At 41.6% G+C, this 18,617-nt stretch overlaps 1 protein-coding gene across 2 annotated transcripts in view; it reads left to right on the top strand.

Annotated features, from left to right (window-relative positions):
• Positions 1–18,617, top strand: part of Ranbp17 (RAN binding protein 17) — a 308,796-nt gene that overhangs the window by 225,460 nt on the left and 64,719 nt on the right. For both annotated transcript variants that reach the window (XM_021175823.2, XM_021175825.2), the window contains exons 21-22: positions 3,740–3,847; positions 9,346–9,428. In XM_021175823.2, coding sequence (XP_021031482.1) covers positions 3,740–3,847; positions 9,346–9,428 — 191 coding nt within the window. The remainder of the gene's footprint in view (positions 1–3,739; positions 3,848–9,345; positions 9,429–18,617) is intronic.

Genomic DNA, 18,617 nt, shown 5'->3' with positions numbered 1-18,617 from the left:
AAGTCTGTCCCCTCCTAAACAAAGCACAGGCGTTGGCATGTTGGTGCTGCACCTTAAGCTAGCCTCTGCACGTCTCCTCCTCTTCTGGAACCACAGCCCCAACCCTGAGTCCTAATAATTTTAATGAAAACATTTATGTTGTCATAGGTATTAGAATGCTTTCTTACCTTTTTATTTTCTAATTATATTCATTGGTCTATTTTGTGTACATATGTGCTCTTTCCCTGACACACATGGAAAGTAGAGGACAGCTGTGGGAGTTAGTTCTTTTCCTACATGGCAAGGGTCCTGAGTTTGGAGCTCTAGTCAGGGGCACCAGAAGGGCCTTTACACAGTGCGCCCTCTGGCTAGCCTTTGCATTTTCTTTCATACTATTAAATCCTAGAAGGAAATAATTGTGGTGTTTTTTCTCCTGATTCTGTTTTTGTGGTGTAGCATATTCAAACTACTAAATCACAGGATGGATGAATGAGATGTGTGGGTTAATCCTGGATGGATGCAGATCCGGTGCCTGCCAGTCCCTCACATTGTCATCTTGTGCACTAATGTCACCATTGGTGCCTTTGATTGTTCATTTATCTGATGTGGACCTTTGGTTCTCATTGAGAAGTCCAGGTGACAGTAATGAGATCCATGCCTTTCCTACCTAAGGGCTCCTGTTCTCTTCCTCCTGCCCATACGTATGTAGTCCTCACAAGGCCACTGGAAAATTAAAGCTGGGTTTTGATTCTCACTCTGTAATCTGAGCCTGGCTCTCTCGCTCTGCAGCCCTTTAACCTCCCTGCTTAGTAGACCTCTGCTCTGCTTCCCAGTAATCACTCATTCTCTCTGTGGCAGTCACCTCTGTCAGAAGCATATTAGAATTGTCACTGCTCTCATTCCACACAGAAAAGGGAGCATCCTCTCATATCCTCTGCTCTTAGCCCAGTGTGAATACCGTGTGCTCTAAAAACATCACGGTGCTCTGTCTAGAAAGTAGTTTGCACAGTGGCCTGTGTTAGGTTTTGAGGTTTGTGTCTGTTTCCTAGTGATGCTAGAGTTTGTGCTTGAGCTGTCTCTTTCCAGAACTGGAAGCGTGCTTTACACCCCTGCCACCCTGATTACGTATGACTCTTGATCATAAAAACCATATCTTCTATTTCTAAATCAGTCCTTAACACAGTTTATAATATGTAGCATCTCCTGTCTATTAAACAATAACAACTTTTTAATACTTGGAGGAAAATAGTAAACTATTTGACAGTTCAAAGGAAGTTAGCAGTCAAGCTAGGTTTTTCTTTAATATTCATGTATGTGTATATGTGAATGCATATGTGTACATATGTGTCCATGTATACACATGCATCACAGTGCATACATAGACATCACAAGACAACTCACTCTTTCCACCATGTAGGTTCTGAGGATCAAACAGATCTTTTGTTATCGTTTTTTATTGAGCCTACTCTTGAGTTAAACATACCCACCCTCTTCCTGGCCTCACTCCCTGCTCCTTCCTTGGTGTTATTTTTTCCCATGTATCTTTACGTTATCTGTGGCCTGTCTTATTAGAATGTAAGTCCCGTAAGGGCAGGAGCTTCTTAGTGTTTTGTCACTGGTAATCCCTGGAGACTTTAGGACAGGGTGTGTTTGAGGACGTCAGCACATACTTGTTAGAGAAGCTGCTTTTCTGAGTGCAGCCTGAGCACAGTGTCTCTCTGGGAACTACTGCTTTCTTGCTTGGAGGGCCACAGCACTCCTCGGACTTTGGCAGGCTTATTTTCACTTTGACAGAGTGATTTCTTAGAGCTCAACATGAAGTACAGTTCAAACAATCATAAGGCACTTCTACCATAGGCTTTGCAGGTTCACAGGTTTACAATAGCAAATACTGAGCTGTGCTTTGTATTGAGCCTATACATAGGAGAAGACACTGGTTTCTACACTCAGAGAACTTGGAATAGAGAGAGAAATTCTGTAGTGGGGCTACCACAGTCATACATAGGCCTTTCCCAACCCAGGTGGGGTAGCAGTATAAGTGGTGAGAAAGGCTTTCAGGAATCATTGTCAACTCTTTTGGAATATGAGGGACACATGGTCATTAAGAAGGAGATCCTAAGGAAGTGTGGATACCAGCCCTTTCCAAGCTAACAGAACAAGCAGTAACTACAACCAGCCAGCCCTGCTTCTCAGACAAATGTAGTCAGGAGTGCTCATTGAGCATAGACAAGGAAGAGATTGGTGCCATATGACAAGATAGGAAAAACATCCCAGAGACATGAAATATGAGCTATGTATTGAAAGATGGGATGAGGCAGAGGAAGCAATGTACAGAAAAAGGGACATGACCACTGGAGTCCAATGGTTTATTTGCAGGGATTTGGAACAAGCCAAGTTCCACATAGAGCAGAAATGGAAGGATTGGAGGCAGAAGAGCCTCTATTGATGAGGAATTTGACTGGGATGCAGAGGCTGGGTTTATGATGAGCTTTTCCACCAGGAGCTCTTTGTCCAAATCACGGCAAGCATTAGTGATCCCATTCAGCACTCCCATTCAACAGCATTCAGTGTGTTGGAAAGAGACTTGGCAGCTGACGAAATGAAAAGGTCAAGCTTTCCTGCTCTAGTTTGAAGCTTTAATCCATATTTCTCTGTTTGCCAAGAAGGAGGCCCAGTGTGGTCTGAAGGTCCAGCAGGGATGGTGCTTTGCATTCCTGGCTAGGCTCCACAGAGTGTGCACCCCTAGTGTTAACAAGAATGCCTGCAGGCAAGGCGTGGTGGCAAACACCTTTAGTCTTTGCACTTGAGAAACAGATGCAGGTGGATCTCTGTGAGTTCAAGGCCACCTTGGTTTACCTGACAGCCAGAGTTACATAATAAGAGGACCAGAGAGAGAGAGAGTAGGAGAGAGGGGAGGAGGGAGATTATTGTACTGTGCTTAGCAACATTGGCCTTGGGTGGATTAGCACTAGCACCATCTTACAGAACTAATAAATGATTTAGTACCAGGAAGATGATACATTACTAGCAGCCCAGAGCTTTTATACAGGGTAACTGCCCAGATGTTTCTTGTAACTCCAGTGATAGCAAAGTGAAGAAGCCAACAACTTAATTAAAAATAAATAAATAAATAAAACAAGTGTAAGTAATCTTGAAGGTGGGGTAGATCTGTAATAGTTACTGTTCCTGTTTCTCTGTGCTTTTGTGTTTTTAATTTTTCATAATAAAAGTTTTCTTCTGAGTATAATACTCAGAAGCCCCAATAATAATGACTCAAATATATTTTTATTTCTCTTTAGCTAAATTTATTTTCCTTCCCTATAATATTAAGCATACTTCTTTAAGCATATTACTTACATGATATTTAAAAGTATATCTTTCATTTATGCTTAATACCAGAAATAAAACAATTTAACTTATGGGGAAAAAATAAGTTCAAACTTTGTGACTACCTCAAAAATTTACCTGTATAGTTAAATAGGGTAATTAATCCAGTTGCCATTATGTATCAAGCAGAAGACATGTGGGCTTCGGTTTGTTTGCTTGCTCGATGTGAGCTTCTGTTTGTTTGCTTGCTCGATGTGGGCTTCTGTTTGTTTGCTTGCTTGCTTTAAACTGCCATTAGTTTTCAGCACTATGGGTTTTGTTTTGTTCTTATTTGGGGGATGGTACCAAGGACTTGTGCACGTTAGTTGGGTGGTCTGCTACTGAGCTCTATTCCAAGATCTTAGCCCTTACATTCTTTAATGATGTATAAAAGATACCCAGCCTATCTCCCAGCTCTTCAGAGAGCTATTGAACGGTGGTATGGAGAACCCGCATGTACTACTCCAATCTTAAAACTCTTGGCAGAACTGATGCAAAACAGGTAAGCAGCCATGACCAGTCCACAGAGCTTGCCTCTGCCTTGTGTGTATTGTTGTAACTTAGCAGCAGCACAGGGCAGAGATCAGTTAAGCCGACGGATAGGAGCTTTGAAAGGAAGGAACAAAGGCTTCAGACTGCTGTAGCATGTGAGGCTGAGAAGAAGGAAAGTGGGTGGGTAGTGCACTTCATAGTCAGAAACATTGGGAAATGGAAAGAGTTGAACAGCTACAGCCACTGTCGTTTAAAATATTCAGTCACAAGATGGAAAGAAAAAGGCAGTTACTGTTTTTACTATTTTTCTGCTTAGCTACAATTCTGTAAAATTTTAAATGAGGAAGAAATGTGGGCACTGACTGCTCTTCCAGAGGTCCTGAGTTCAATTCCCAGCAACCACATGGTGGCTCACAACCAACTGTAATGGGATCGGAAGCCCTCTTCTGCTGTCTGAGGACAGCTACCGTGTACCCACATACATGAAGTAAATAAATCTTTTTAAAGCATGACCTGCAGCTCGGTTTTACCCTGTGGCTGAGTTGTTGTAGCAATAGCTCAATTAGTTACCCTTAAGTGAGAGATGGAAAAACATTTATGACAGAAATATATTTTCTTTACTTTTTTTTTAAAGCTCTTCGGGTTCTTGTTTTTGTTTTTTAAGTTTTCTCACGGGTACCTTAAATATTCAGAGAATATGGACTTTGTATTTAATATTAGAAGCATGGTTTGTTTGTTATTGAATATTGATATTTAGATATAGGTAGTTAGTACCAAAAAAGCATTTAAGACTAAAGGAAAAAATAGTATGCTATGTTATAAAGCATTTTGTGTCTGCCATGGCAGGTAATTATACATAGCACAAATGACTAATTGCCATATAAAAATTTTTATTTCATCAAATGCTATGTATAAATTTCTCTAGAACAGTGTGAATATATATTTGCATTTTTCTAATCAGATATGTCATACCTAATAATAAATTAATTTTGAAAAGCAGCACTTGTTTTTTTTTGTTTTGTTTGTTGCAAAATTGTTTAAAGACATTCCATTGTATCTTAACAGCATAGCTTCAGGGCATGCCTGAGCCAGCTGAGGCCAGAGAGGAGGCTAAAAGCCTGCATGACATCAGAATGGCTTGTCTGTCCCTTCCTCTGTTCAAATTGTTCTCCACCTGTGGGGAGCCAGGAGAACTAATTTTCTCAGAACTTACAGAGCTTGTTTCTCATTAGCTCAACTGTGTACAATGAACAGGGATCTGGAATTATGGAGTGTGTTTGAAATGTATTCCATTTGTGAGGTGACCCAGTACACATTTGTGCATTATTAAAATTCCCTGCATCTCCTGTCACTCTGGAATTTGTTTTAAAGATATGACTCACACGGTGGGACTTGGGAAGTTTGTAACTGTTGTTTTTAACTAATTATCCATCAGTCACTTCTCCATGGAAGGAGAAAAGGTAGAAAATCTGTGATGTAAAATGTCAGGATATTATTTTAATAAATAAAAAAATGAACCTGCTGGGCGGTGATGGTGCACATCTTTAATCCCAGCACTTGGGAGGCAGAGGCAGGCGGATTTCTGAGTTCGAGGCCAGCCTGGTCTACAGAGTGAGTTCCAGAACAGCCAGGGCTATACAGTGAAACCCTGTCTCGAAAAGAAAGAAAGAAAGAAAGAAAGAAAGAAAGAAAGAAAGAAAGAAAGAAAGAAAGAAGAAAGAACCCTTAGATCAACAAATAGTAAAGAAATTATTGTACATATTTTATCAGTAGCTTTTCAATTGGAGTGGCTCTTTAAAGAATAATTTTTTTCTTATATCTTTTTATTAATTAAATGCATTTTATACATTAAACATTAATGATATTGAGTATTTTGAGAATCAAATAATACATAAAAATTTTTCAACTTTTATATTCATATCCTTTCATACCCTAAAAATATCACTAATGAATATTTAATACTACCCATAACTGAGGATCCTATATCTAATGCTGAACACTAAATTGTTCCAAAACATACAAAATATTCTTTGGGATTTAAGCATAGTAAAAAGGCATGAAATGTTAAAAATGAATCATTAAGAAATATATTCGAAAGCCCTTCTATGATACCACCTAACATAGTAAGAGAGTATTTAAAAGGCATTCTATATCTGTGTACATTGTCTAACAATCAGTTTACTTTAAAAAGATTATCAGTGTTTCTAGGAGAGAAACTATTTTATCAGTTAAGTATATTTTAAAACTTTCAAAATAGCAAAAACTATATGAAGTTAAACATTAAGAAGATGCTAATTTCAAGCACAGTGAGAAAAATGATCAATAATATTTCCATGATGGTTATACAATATTTTCATATTTTCAACTGTTAATATTCAACAAACATAATAATTATTTTAAGATATATTTCATTGTAATGTCTCCCTTTTCATTACTGATTTTATTAATTTGGATACTGTCTCTGTGCCCTCTGGTTAGTCTGGCTAAGGGTTTATCTATCCTGTTTATTTTCTCAAAGAACTAGCTCCTGGTTTTGTTGATTCTTTGTATAGTTTTTTGGTTTTGTTTTTATTTTGTTTTCTTATTTGGTTGATTTCAGCCCTGAGTTTGATTCTTTCCTACCACCTGCTCCTCTTGGGTGTATCTGCTTCTTTTTGTTCTACAGGTTTTAGTTATACTGTCAAGCTGCTAATGTAAGCTCTTTGCAGTTTCTTTTTGGAGGCACTCAGAGCTATGAGTTTTCCTCTTACCACTGCTTTCATTGTGTCCTATAAGTTTTGGTATGATGTGTCTTCATTTTAATTAAATTCTAAAAAGCCTTTAATTTTTTTTCTTTATTTCTTCCTTGACCAAGTTATCATTGAGTAGAGCATTGTTCAGCTTCCATGTCTGTGTGTGTGTGTGTGTCTGTGCTTTCCACTGTTTTTGTTGGTATTTAAGACCAGCCTTAGTCCGTGGTGATCTGATAGGGTGCCTGGGATTATTTCAGTCTTCTTGTATCTGTTGAGGCCTGTTTTGTGACTGATTACATGGTCAGTTTTGGAGAAGGTACTGTGAGGTGCTGAGAAGAAAGTATATTCTTTTGCTTTTGGATGAAATGTTCTATAAATATCTGTTAGATTCATTTGGTTAAAAACTTCTGTCAGTTTCACTGTGTCTCTGTTTAGTTTCTGTTTCCATGATCTGTCCATTGATGAGAATGGGGTGTTGACATATTATTGTGTGGGGTGTGATGTGTGCTTTGAGCGTTAGTAAAGTTTCTTTTATGAATGTGGCTGCCCTTGCATTTGGAGCATAGATGTTCCGAGTTGATAGTTCATCTTGGTAGATTTTTTTCCTTTGACCAGTATGAAGTGTCCTTCCTTATCTTTTTTGATAACTTTTGGTTGAAAGTTGATTTTATTCAATATTAGAATGGCTACTCCACCTTGTTTCCTGGGACCATTTGCTTCGAAAATTGTTTTCCAACCTTTTACTCTGAGGTAGTGTCTGCCTTTGTCATGGAGGTGTGTTTCTTGTATGCAGCAAAATGCTAGATCCTGTTTGTGTATCTAGTCTGTTAGTCTATGTCTTTTGGGAGGAATTAAGTCCCTTGATGTTAAGAGATATTCAGGAAAAGTGATTATTACTTACTGTTATTTGTGTTGTTAGAGGTGGAATTATGTTTGTGTGGCTATCTTCTTTTGGGTTTGTTGAAGAATTACTTTCTTGCTTTTTCTAAAGTGTAGTTTCCCTACTTGTGTTGGTGCTTTCCATCTATTATCCTTTGTTAGACTAGATTTATATAAAGGTACTGTGTAAATTTTGTTTTTTCATGGAATATCTTGTTTTCTCTGTTTATGGTAATTGAGAGTTTTGCTGGGTATAGTAGACTGGGCTGCATTTGTGTTCACTTAGGGTCTGTATAACATCTGTCCAGGATCTTCTGGCTTTCATAGTCTCTGGTGAGAAGTCTGGTATGATTCTGATAGGTCTGCCTTTATATGTTACTTGACCTTTTTCCCTTACTACTTTTAATATTCTTTCTTTGTTTACTACATTTGGTGTTTTGATTATTATGTGTCAGGAGGAATTTCTTTTCTGGTCGAGTCTATTTGGAGTTCTGTAGGCATCTTGTATGATCATGGGCATGTCTTTCTTTAGGTTTGGGAAGTTTTCTTCTATAATTTTGTTGAAGATATTTACTGGCCCTTTAAATTGGGAATCTTTGCTCTCTTCTATACCTATTATTCTTAGGTTTAGTCTTCTCATTGTGTCCTCGAATTCCTAGATGTTTGGGGTTAGGAGCTTTTTGCTGTTTTGCGTTTTCTTTGACTGTTGTGTCAATGTTTTCTATGGTATCTTCTGCACCTGAGATTCTCTCTTCTATCTCTTGTATACTGTTGGAGATGCTTGCATCTATGACTCCTGATCCCTTTCCTAGGTTTTCTAACTCCAGGGTTGTCTCCCTTTGTGATTTCTTTATTGTTTCTAGTTCCATTTTTAGATCTTGGATAGTTTTGTTCATTTCCTTTGCCTGTTTGATTGTGTTTTCCTGTAATTCTTTAAGGGATTTTTGTGTTTCCTCTTTAAGGGCTTCTAGCTATTTACCTGTGTCCTCCTGTATTTCTTTTCTTTTCTTTCCGTTCTTTCTTTCTTTTTTTTTTTTTTTTTTTTTTTAGATATTTTCTTCATTTATATTTCAGATGCTATCCCCAAAGCCCCCCTATACCCTCTCCCGCTCTGCTCCCCAACCCACCTACTCCCACTTCCTGGCCCTGGCATTCTCTGTACTGGGGCATATGATCTCTAAGGGGGTTATTTATGTCCTTCTTAAAGTCCTCTGTCACCATCATGAGAAGCAATTTTAGATCTGAATCTTGCTTTTCCAGAGTGATGGTATATCCAGGACTTGCTATTGTGGGGGAATTGGGTTCTGATGATGCCAAGTAACTTTGGTTTCTGTTATGTTCTTATGCTTGCCTCCTGCTATCTGATTATCTCTAATGCTACCTACCTTTGCTATATCTGACTGGAGCCTGTTCTTCCTGTGATCCTGGTTATGTCAGAACTTCTCAGAGTTCAGCTGCCTCTGGGATCCTGTGATCCTGAGTTCCTGGGTGTGTCTGAGCTCCTGGGAGTCAAGCTGCCTCTGGGACCCTGAGATCCTGGTCTGACCAAGCTCCTGGGATCCTGGGATCCTGGGTGTGTTAGTGCGCCTGGGAGTGGAGCTTCTTCGGGTGTCTTGGGACTAGCTGTGGAGTTGGCACCCAAGGTCTGCTTAGGGCACTGGCCCACACAGGGAGGAACCCGTGCCACTGGTCAGGCAGAGTTCCTGGGTGCCCAAGTCCTGCTGGTCCCAGTTACTTCTGGTATTGGGGCACATGTTGTGTCCTCCTCCCCTCTGATCCTATGATCCTCAAGAGTAATTGGTACTGAATGAAATTCTTATAAATGAAATTGCTAAACATGCTGATACTTGGTTTCTTTATCTGCAGAAATAAGAGTAAATTTTGCAATATTTCTTAGGTCTCAGCGTTTGAATTTTGATGTATCCTCTCCTAATGGAATTCTTCTCTTCAGAGAAGCCAGCAAAATGATTTGCACCTATGGTAAATACCTTTCCCACATTGGGTTGTCTCTGCAGCATAACTTACCAACTTCTGGAAGGAAAGACATTAAAGTTTTGTTCATTTGAAACTTCATGTCTATATGGATTGATGCAGTGGATAATAATGCAGAAAGCAGGACCCTTTCCTGAACAGCTTCAGGCAAGAGAGGGAGGGACATCCTGGCCAATTTGATATAATTTTGGGGGGATAAAATTGTTTTGTCTGTAGTAAAGAATACAGAGGATAGTCTTTTTAAAGTTACAGTATATTCAGAATTATCATATTTTATCAAGGAGTTTCTGGTCTTGGGTCTGTGAATGCTCAGACAGCTTTGTTGGGAAATACCCTCACATATCCTCAGGCAGGAAAAGTTTTATTGCCAGGTATGTTTGGGTTCTGTACCCCTAGAAGCAGTGTTCCCAAGTCAAGATTGTTCTAATGGCTCATAGTTAAAATTTTTATAATTTATTTGACAGTTTACGCCTAGGAATTACCATTATGCCTAACACTTGCCAGTTAAGACAACTTTATTAATAACATTATCTGAGTTATAAGCATTTGTTTCTTTTGTTATTTAGTAATTTCATACATGTATATGTATTGTAGTTAGTCTCTTTCATTGAGCCTCTTTGTTTCCCTGATAACCCCTTCCTTATGGTTCTCTTACCGACATTTGTTTTTGTTCTGCTTTGTGTCCTGTAGAATCTGTGTGATGCTGGGTTTGGAAGCAAGCTTTAGAGCTTGACAGGCCCACTGGTGGGGACAAACTGGACACTGCCTCTCTGCTCCCAGATCCAGTCAGTTTTCAATAGGCTGCAACAAGAGGCAGGGTTCCATAAGCCCCTTCCACATGCATCCATGGTCATGAGGATGGAGCAGACACAACCCCTCTGGTCTAGTCTAGCGGGAGGCGACTGAGGCCAGCTTTGAGCGAGGTTCCTATGTGGTACATCTGTTGTAGATGTTGTCTTGCATCCCATCTTCTTTTCCGTTGTAGTTTTGTGTGTTTAATTTTTGAATTTCATCGGTAGCCACCTCTGAAGTGTACTTCATCTCAGAAAGCTAGTGATGTTCATCTGCCCTGAGTACGAGAGATGAATTTTACAGAGTGCTGTCAAGCTTCCTTTTTGTAGTTCTGTATGAGTGTGTGCATGTGGAAGCACCTATAGCTCTTAAAACATGAAAGCGTATTTTAAAGTACATAAAATAGGCATTTTAACTATTCTTATTGTATTTCAGAGCACAGTCTGATATTCTGAGCTATCTCTTTTGTAAGCTTCCATTAAAAATGCTTCTTTTTAATTGTACATTTGAATTTGAGCTTGCAGTGCACATAGGTGAGTGCACTGTCTATTAGGGCAGCACGCTACACTCTCATTTTGCCTTGTACCAATGGCTACATTTTAATGTGTATTTTGCTTTCATGTGTATATGTGCACCATGTGCATGCCTACTGTCTGAAGAGGTCAGAAGAAGGCATCAGATCTCCTGGAGCTGCAGTTATAACCAGTTATGAGCTGGGACAAAAGTCCTCTAAGAAAGTAGTAACACACTTATGCACTGAGCCGTTACTCAGCAATTATCACTGTGAAGCAATATACATAGGCATTACTTGGTAACTGGCAGGGCTTGCATGATGGAAATGTTGGGCTCCCTCTCCAGATGCTTTGGAGCTTATTAACTGCTGCAATGGGTTCCTGAAAGTAGTCACCTCAGCCCTTCCTCTGTGGTGCAGCTGGCTTTTCATTGTAGAATGTAACCCTGGCTAGTGACACCAAGAGGAGGCCTACACACACTGTCAACCCTGTGATCTTAAAAGCTCTCTAGTGTCCAACACAGTAGTCAGGCACAGGAGAAGGCATTGCCGTAAAACATGAGAAACAGAACAGTGTGAAGATTGCATTGGAGGAGGAGAAGAAGCGAGGAAAGGCAGGAAGCCTTGAAAGCATGCAAGTTGAAGTAGGTCTCACACAGCCCAGGCTGGCTTCACTGCCTTCACGTGTGGAGGCTTGAGCTTCTTTTCTTCTCCTGCCTCTACTCCCAAGTAATGAGATTACACCCAAGTATTGCTGAACAGACATTCAGGAATGGACTTTGTTGCTTAGAAGAAAGGCTAGAAAATTAGAGTCAGGATCTGCTTCTCAATTTAGAATAATAATGTAGGTAGTTTCTGGTTTTAGTGGCCATTGTGTGCTTCCTCCTGTATTAAGTCATTTGTCATATATTCCACAAGCAATACCTCAGGGCAGGTATTGCTAGTTCATGACCTTGGTTAAGTTTCTTCAGTTTCTTCTTAAATGGAAAGAATAATACATAGCTTATGAGGTGGTTATAAAGAATTCACTCATACTGTCCTGAAAGGCCTTAGACCAGTTAGCCAGACCAGCTATTGTGATTACTGTAACAAGAAATTGACATTGAAGTTGTTGGCGTGAAGAAGCTTACCAGGTATTAGATAGCTAGCCGTTGGTGGGATTGGAAGTCAGTGTGACCGTAGATGGTAACTTCTCCATATCCCTTTACTGCTCCTTAAGAAGAATTAGGACCTTTATGACAAGCACTTGTGTTTTGGTGATTTTTGTCCCAAAGCTTGAGAGAAAGCAAAGTACAAGTGGGAAACTATCCTTCAACTGTGTTACTACTGGCTCTAACACGTGCATTTCACATGAACTCGTAGAAGACTCTCCCTATCTCTGCAGATCCCATCCTGGCTTCCACCAGCCTTTTGGGGCCTGGCATGGTTTTTACCATGCTTTTCCTCTGGAGAGTCTGGAATGCTAGTTGGAGGGAGATTGTGCTGGAACCCGTTGGAGGGCTGCCATCTAGGAATCTGGAAGATGGAAGAGTTAACAGGAGAGACTGGGCAGAGCTTGAAACACTTCTTTGGGTTATCCAAGGTGAAGGAAGCATATTCTACAGTCCCTCTGTCCCCATCCCCACTGAGCTTCCCTTTGCTCCCCTCTCCTAGACAGTGCTTGGAGTCAGGGGAGGGGTGGACCTAGAGAAGCTCAGTTCTTAATGCACCTGATTTATTGCGTATTTTGAAGACTATCTCTTCTTCACTGCTCTGTGAGACTGGCAGAAAAATAATACTTTTGATATGCTGTTTTATTTATCTACATTCTGTCATGATATACTTTGATGTAAGTTTTTAATTTTGCTTCAGCTCTCAGCTGCTCTTGCCGTTACAGCTCAGGGTCAGCACTGAGGTTAGCCACAGTAGCACAAAACAATTTCCTGTTTGTACAGCCCAGGTAACATTTGGATGAGGATTAAATTTTACCACATTTTCTACTAGCCCTAGCCTATTATTTCTAATGAGTTTTAAATTGCTTCAAGAACATGTATTTCAAAACTTAGTGCAATGGTCCTTCAGCCTGAGCAACTTAATAAAAGAAAGCTCTTCTCGAAATTTTTGATTAAAATGTTGCATGCAGTGTAATAAATGTTATTACTCTGGAAACCTACTTCTCAGTTTTAAGAAGTGGATGTTTTTATGCTCAATTTCCATTTGTTTAATCTTTTCTTCCCATCGCCTCTGGGCCCTGGTATCTTCAGTGGCGTGTATTGGTTGAAGAGTGCACAGAGGGAGAAATGCTGCTCGTTTTCACAAGGCTGGCTGACGTGGGGTCGCTTGTATTTTTTCCTTTTGTAATGGACTTTAGAAAGCTTAGGCTGTAACAATTTAAATTTTAAAAATAGCTTGAGCAAAATACGATTATTCCATTTACCTCTTGGGCTGAGGTAAATGGCTCTGCAGAGGGCCAGGGTTTCATTTCCACACTAACATGGCCACTCTAATTGGCCTGTAAGTCCAATCCCAAGTAATCCAGTCAACTATCTGGCCTCCAGAGGCACCAGACACACAGAGTTCACAAACGTACATGTAGTCAAAACACTCATACGCATGCATAGATAGATGGATAGACAGACAGAATCTCAAATTTTTATTAAAGAATAAAGAATTTACATTTTTGAAGCAACATGTGCTTAACACATAAATTGAGTTTGTACAGGTTTTTTTGTTGTTTTTAAAGATTTATTTATTTATTTTATGTATGTGATTACACTGTAGCTGTACAGATGGTTGTGAGCCTTCATGTGGTCTGGCCGGCCCTTCTCACTCCGGTCAGCTCTGCTTGCCCAGTCCCTGCTTGCTCTGGCCCAAAGATTCATTTATTATTATGCATGAGTACACTGTAGCTGACTTCAGATGCACCAGAAAAGGGAATCAGATCTCATTACAGGTGGTTGTGAGCCACCATGTGCTTGCTGGGATTTGAACTCCGGACCTTTAGAAGAGCAGTCAGTGCTCTTACCCACTAAGCCATCTTGCCAGCCCATTTGTAACATTTTATACAAACCATTGGTACTCCTTAGGACACGGGTAACAAACTAGTGGTTTATTCACTGAGTTTTACAGAGCCCCAGGAGTCTGTGAAAGTCCCACAGAAGTTCTCTAGGGAAAAAAAAAGAAGGGGGAAGAGGAGGCCTGGCTGGCTACATAGTTGTAGTATTTGTTTGTGAAGGGTATCTCCCATTAAGAATTCCTGGAATGCCACATTAGGAGTAGAAGCTTTGGTCATATATTTATATTAAGATGATAACAGGACAATAGATGAAGACTGCAGAGGTCCTGAAACACTTAGAGATCTTGTAAGATGCCAGCAGGAAATAATAGTTGTAAGAAACACACAGTCCAAGGCCATGGGCGTGGTCTGGGCATTATGGTTGACATGCAGATGGTAAAGGTTCCGAAAGTCTTGTGGAGGCACTAAAATGATTATCCCTCAAAGACCCCAAAATTCGTAACAGCTAATTTACCAAAAGAAAGTCCTTAAAGTCTACTCCATGGTGTCTCAGAAACTACAGGGGTTAGACTAAACCTCCTTTGCACAAGAACACTAATGACTTCTTTCATGGTGTGGCAAATGTTTGTTGAGCATGTGCTGTGTGATACTGGAACTTATAAGGGGTGAGAAGATAAACACAGAAAAACACACAGCTGTCTTCCCTAAGACAGCTTGAGAGCAGCAGGATGTTTAGATGGATGATTAATGAAGAATCCACTCAGCTCATGCTATGACTATGCTTCACGGTGCTCAAGAAACCTGAAAGAGATTTCTCATTCAAACTCCAAGGGCAGAGCAGACACATTTCTTTTGAAGGGATAAGAAATGGTCCCTGTGAGTGGCACAGCCACGCACAGTCCCCTTAGCACCATTGTCTACCTCTGGCCTTGCCCGATATATCCAAAGGAGCCTTGCAGGACCCAAGAGCATCTTGCCTGCACATGGAAACCTACAGGGGCCCCAAAACTAGCCAGCTTGGAGCCCTACCCCACCACCTATCCTAGTTGGCTCCACCTGTCACCCCAGCTGCTCTGTCTGTGACAGTCTGCAGAGACAGAAACTTAGCATAACTGTCCTCTAAGAGGCTCTCCAGAAGCTAATGGACAGAGATGCAGAGACTCACACGCAAACATTAGATGGAGCTTCTTACAGAATAGTTGGGAAAAAGACTGAGGAACCCAGTGAGGACAGAGTCAGCTAACCTGGATCCGTGGAAGCCTTCAGAGACTGAATTCACCAACGAAAGAGGGTGCACAGGCTGGACCTAAGGCCCCTGCACACATGTAACAGATGAGCAGCTTGGTATCCATGCAGGTCCCCCATATAACTGCAACAGGGGATGTCCCTGAGCCTGTTGCCTGCCTGCCTGCCTATAGATCCTGTTCCTGATCCCCTAAATGGACAGCTTTGTCTGGCCTCAGTGGGAAAGGATGTGCCTAGTCCTTCAGTGATTTCAAGTGGGAGTGGGAGGGACCAACACCCCAAAGGGGGCTCCCCCTTCTCTAAAGAGAAGGAGGGATGGGGGGGGGGTGCATGAAGGGATACTGGGAGGAGAGGAGGGGCTGATTCTGAGTTGTAAGAAGAAAGAAAGAAAAAGAAACTTTGTCTCTGTAACGCCTTTCATGGGTATTTTGTTCCCTATTCTAAGGAGGAATGAAGTATGACCTGTTGGTCTTCCCTCTTCTTGATTTTCTTGTGTTTTGCAAATTGTATCTTGGGTGTTCTATGTTTCTGGGCTAATATCCACTTATCAGTGAGTGCATATCTAATGACTTATTTTGTGATTGGGTTACCTCACTAAGGATGATATCCTCCAGATACATCCATTTGTCCAAGAATTTCATAAATTCATTGTTTTTAATAGTGGAGTAGTACTCCATTGTGTAATGCACCACATTTTCTATATCCATTCCTCTGCTGAGGGACATCTGGGTTCTTTCCAGCTTCTGGTTATTATAAATAAGGCTGCTGTGAACATAGTGGAGCATGTGTTCTTATTACCGGTTGGGACATCTTCTGGGTATATGCCCAGGAGAGGTATTGCTGGTCATCTATAAGATGGAACACAGGGCCCCCAATGGAGGAGCTAGAGAAAGTACCCAAGGAGCTGAAGTGGTTTGTAACCCTATAGGTGGAACAACAATATGAACTAACTAGTACCCCCAGAGCTCGTGTCTCTAGCTGCATATTTAGCAGAATATGGCCTAGAGCCCATCACTGGGAAGAGAGGCCCCTTGGTCTTGCAAACTTTATATGCCCCAGGACAGGGGAATGGCAGGGCCAAGAAGTGGGAGTGGGTGGGTAGGGGAGCAGGGCGGGGGGAGGGTATGGGAACTTTTGGGATAGCATTTGAAATATATATAAAGAAAATACCTAGTTAAAAGAAGAAGAAAAAAGAAAGAAAGAGAAAAAGGAAGGAAGAAAAGAGAGAGAAAAGGAATGAGAGAAAAAAAAGGAATGAAAGGAAGGGACCCCATGAGAGAGATGACTCAGTGGTTAAGAGCACATGCTGCTCTTCCAGAAAACCAAAATCGGGTTCCCACCACCCACATGGAGAAGTTCACAACTACCTGTAACCCAAGGTCGGGGAGTTCAGCACCCTCCACAGGCATGGGGCACTCATGTCATATATACAGATAGACAGACATATTTTTGTGTTCAAGAATATGTGAGCAGACTCTCTGCTCCTCCCTGTTCCAGAGACAGCCACATCTTCTTGTGCAGTGCCAGTCTCATGCCTTAGACAAAATGGTGAAGGTCGGTGTGAACAGATTTGGCCATATTGGGCACCTGGTTATCAGGGCTGCCGTCTGCTCTCCACTTGGCAAAGTGGAGATTGTTGCCATCAGTGACCCCTTCATTGACCTTCATACATGGTCTACATTTTCCAGTATGACTCCACCCATGGCAAGTTCAACAGCTGAGAGTCAAGGCTGAGAATGGGAAGCTTGTCATCAACGGGAAGCTCATCACTATCTTCCAGGAGTGAGACCCCGCTAAAATCAAATGAAGTGGTGCTGGTGCTGAGTATGTCCTGGAGTCTACTGGCATCTTCACCACCATGGAGAAGGCTGGGGCCCACTTGAAGGGTGGAGCCAAAAGGGTCATCATCTCTGACCCTTCTGCTGATGCCCCCATGTTTGTGATGGGTATGAACTATGAGAAATATGACAACTCACTCAAGATTGTCAGCAATGCATCCTGCACCATCAGCTGCTTAGCCCCCCTGGACAAGGTCATCCCTGACAACTTTGGCATCGTGGAAAGGCTCATGACCACAGTCCATGCCATCACTGCCACGCAGAAGACTGTTGATGGCCCCTCTGGAAAGCTATGGTGTGTTGGCCATGGAGCTGCCCAGAACATCATCCCTGCATCCACTGGTGCTGCCAAGGCTGTGGGCAAGGTCATCCCAGAGCTGAATGGGAAGCTCACTGGCATGGCCTTCCATGTTTCTGCCCCCAGTGTATCCGTTGTGGATCTGACATGCTGCCTGGAGAAACCTGCCAAGTATGAAGACATCAAGAAGATGCTGAAGCAGGCATCTGAGGGCCCACTGAAGGGCATCCTGCGACTTCAGCAGCAACTCCCACTCTTCCACCTTTGATGTTGGGGCTGGCATTGCTCTCAATGACAACTTTGTCAAGCTCATTTCCTGTTATGACAATGAATATGGCTACAGCAACAGGGTGATGGACCTCATGGCCTACATGGCCTACAAGGAGTAAGAAACCCTGGACCATCCACCCAAGTAAGGACACTGAGAGCAAGAGAGAGGCCCTCGGTTGCTGAGGAGTCCCTATCCCAACTCGGCCCCCAACACTGAGCATCTCCCTCACAATTTCCATCCTGACCCCCATAATAACAGGAGGGGTCTAAGAAGCCCTCCCTACTCTCTTGAATACATTCCATCAATAAAGTTTGAGCACCCCTCACAAAAATAATACGTGGGCAACACAAATTGGACTTGATGAACAGGAGGGAAAAGGACACAATGTTGGGTCTGGAGGGAATCTAAGGAAGAGATGGATATGATCAAAAGGCATTGTGTGAAATTTTCAACGAGCTCACAAAAAGTTTAAAGAACCCCTTTTATTAAATAAGAGAAATAGGCTGCCAAGCAATGGTGGTGCACACCTTTAATCCCAGAGCTTGGGAGGCAAAGACAGGAAGTTCTCTGAGAATTCGAGGCCAGTCTTGTATACAGAGCAAGTTCCAGGATAGACCGGACTATACAGAGAAACCCTGACTCAAAAAACAAAGGGAAAGCCGGGCGTGGTGGCACACGCCTTTAATCCTAGCAGAGGCAGGTGGATTTCTGAGTTCAAGGCCAGCTTGGTCTACAAAGTGAGTTCCAGGACAGCCAGGGCTACACAGAGAAACCCTGTCTCGAAAAACCAAAAAAAAAAAAAAAACCAAAGGGAAGGGGTAGTGATACAGAACGAGAAAACTCCAATTTGCAGAACTGCTAGAATCCTAAGTAAAAGTCACAGTGTTGAGAAGTGACGGAGCACTGGTTATATCTTGAAGCTAAATAGAGTCGAGTAGTTGAATGAACAGTGTGTGGAAAGAACATAATCAAAGAAATTTAGCAAAGCAGCAAGAGAAAGGGAGTTGCTGCTCACTGGGATGGAGAAACATTGACCAAGTTTGAGATGTTGGTCCCATCCAAGTATAGATGCTGAATGTAGATGTGACTATGGAGTCTGGAAGGTAGTTCCAGGCTAGAGAAGTATCTGTGAGTTGTTGATTCTTTTTTTTTTTTAATTGGGTATTTATTTCAATTACATTTCCAATGCTATCCCAAAAGTCCCACACACACTCCCCCACCCACTCC

The sequence above is a fragment of the Mus caroli genome, chromosome 11, assembly GCF_900094665.2.
Source record: "Mus caroli chromosome 11, CAROLI_EIJ_v1.1, whole genome shotgun sequence".
In the NCBI taxonomy this organism is placed as follows: Eukaryota; Metazoa; Chordata; class Mammalia; order Rodentia; family Muridae; genus Mus; species Mus caroli.
Note: the sequence above shows the minus strand (reverse complement) of the source record. Positions and strands in the feature narration are given on the sequence as shown.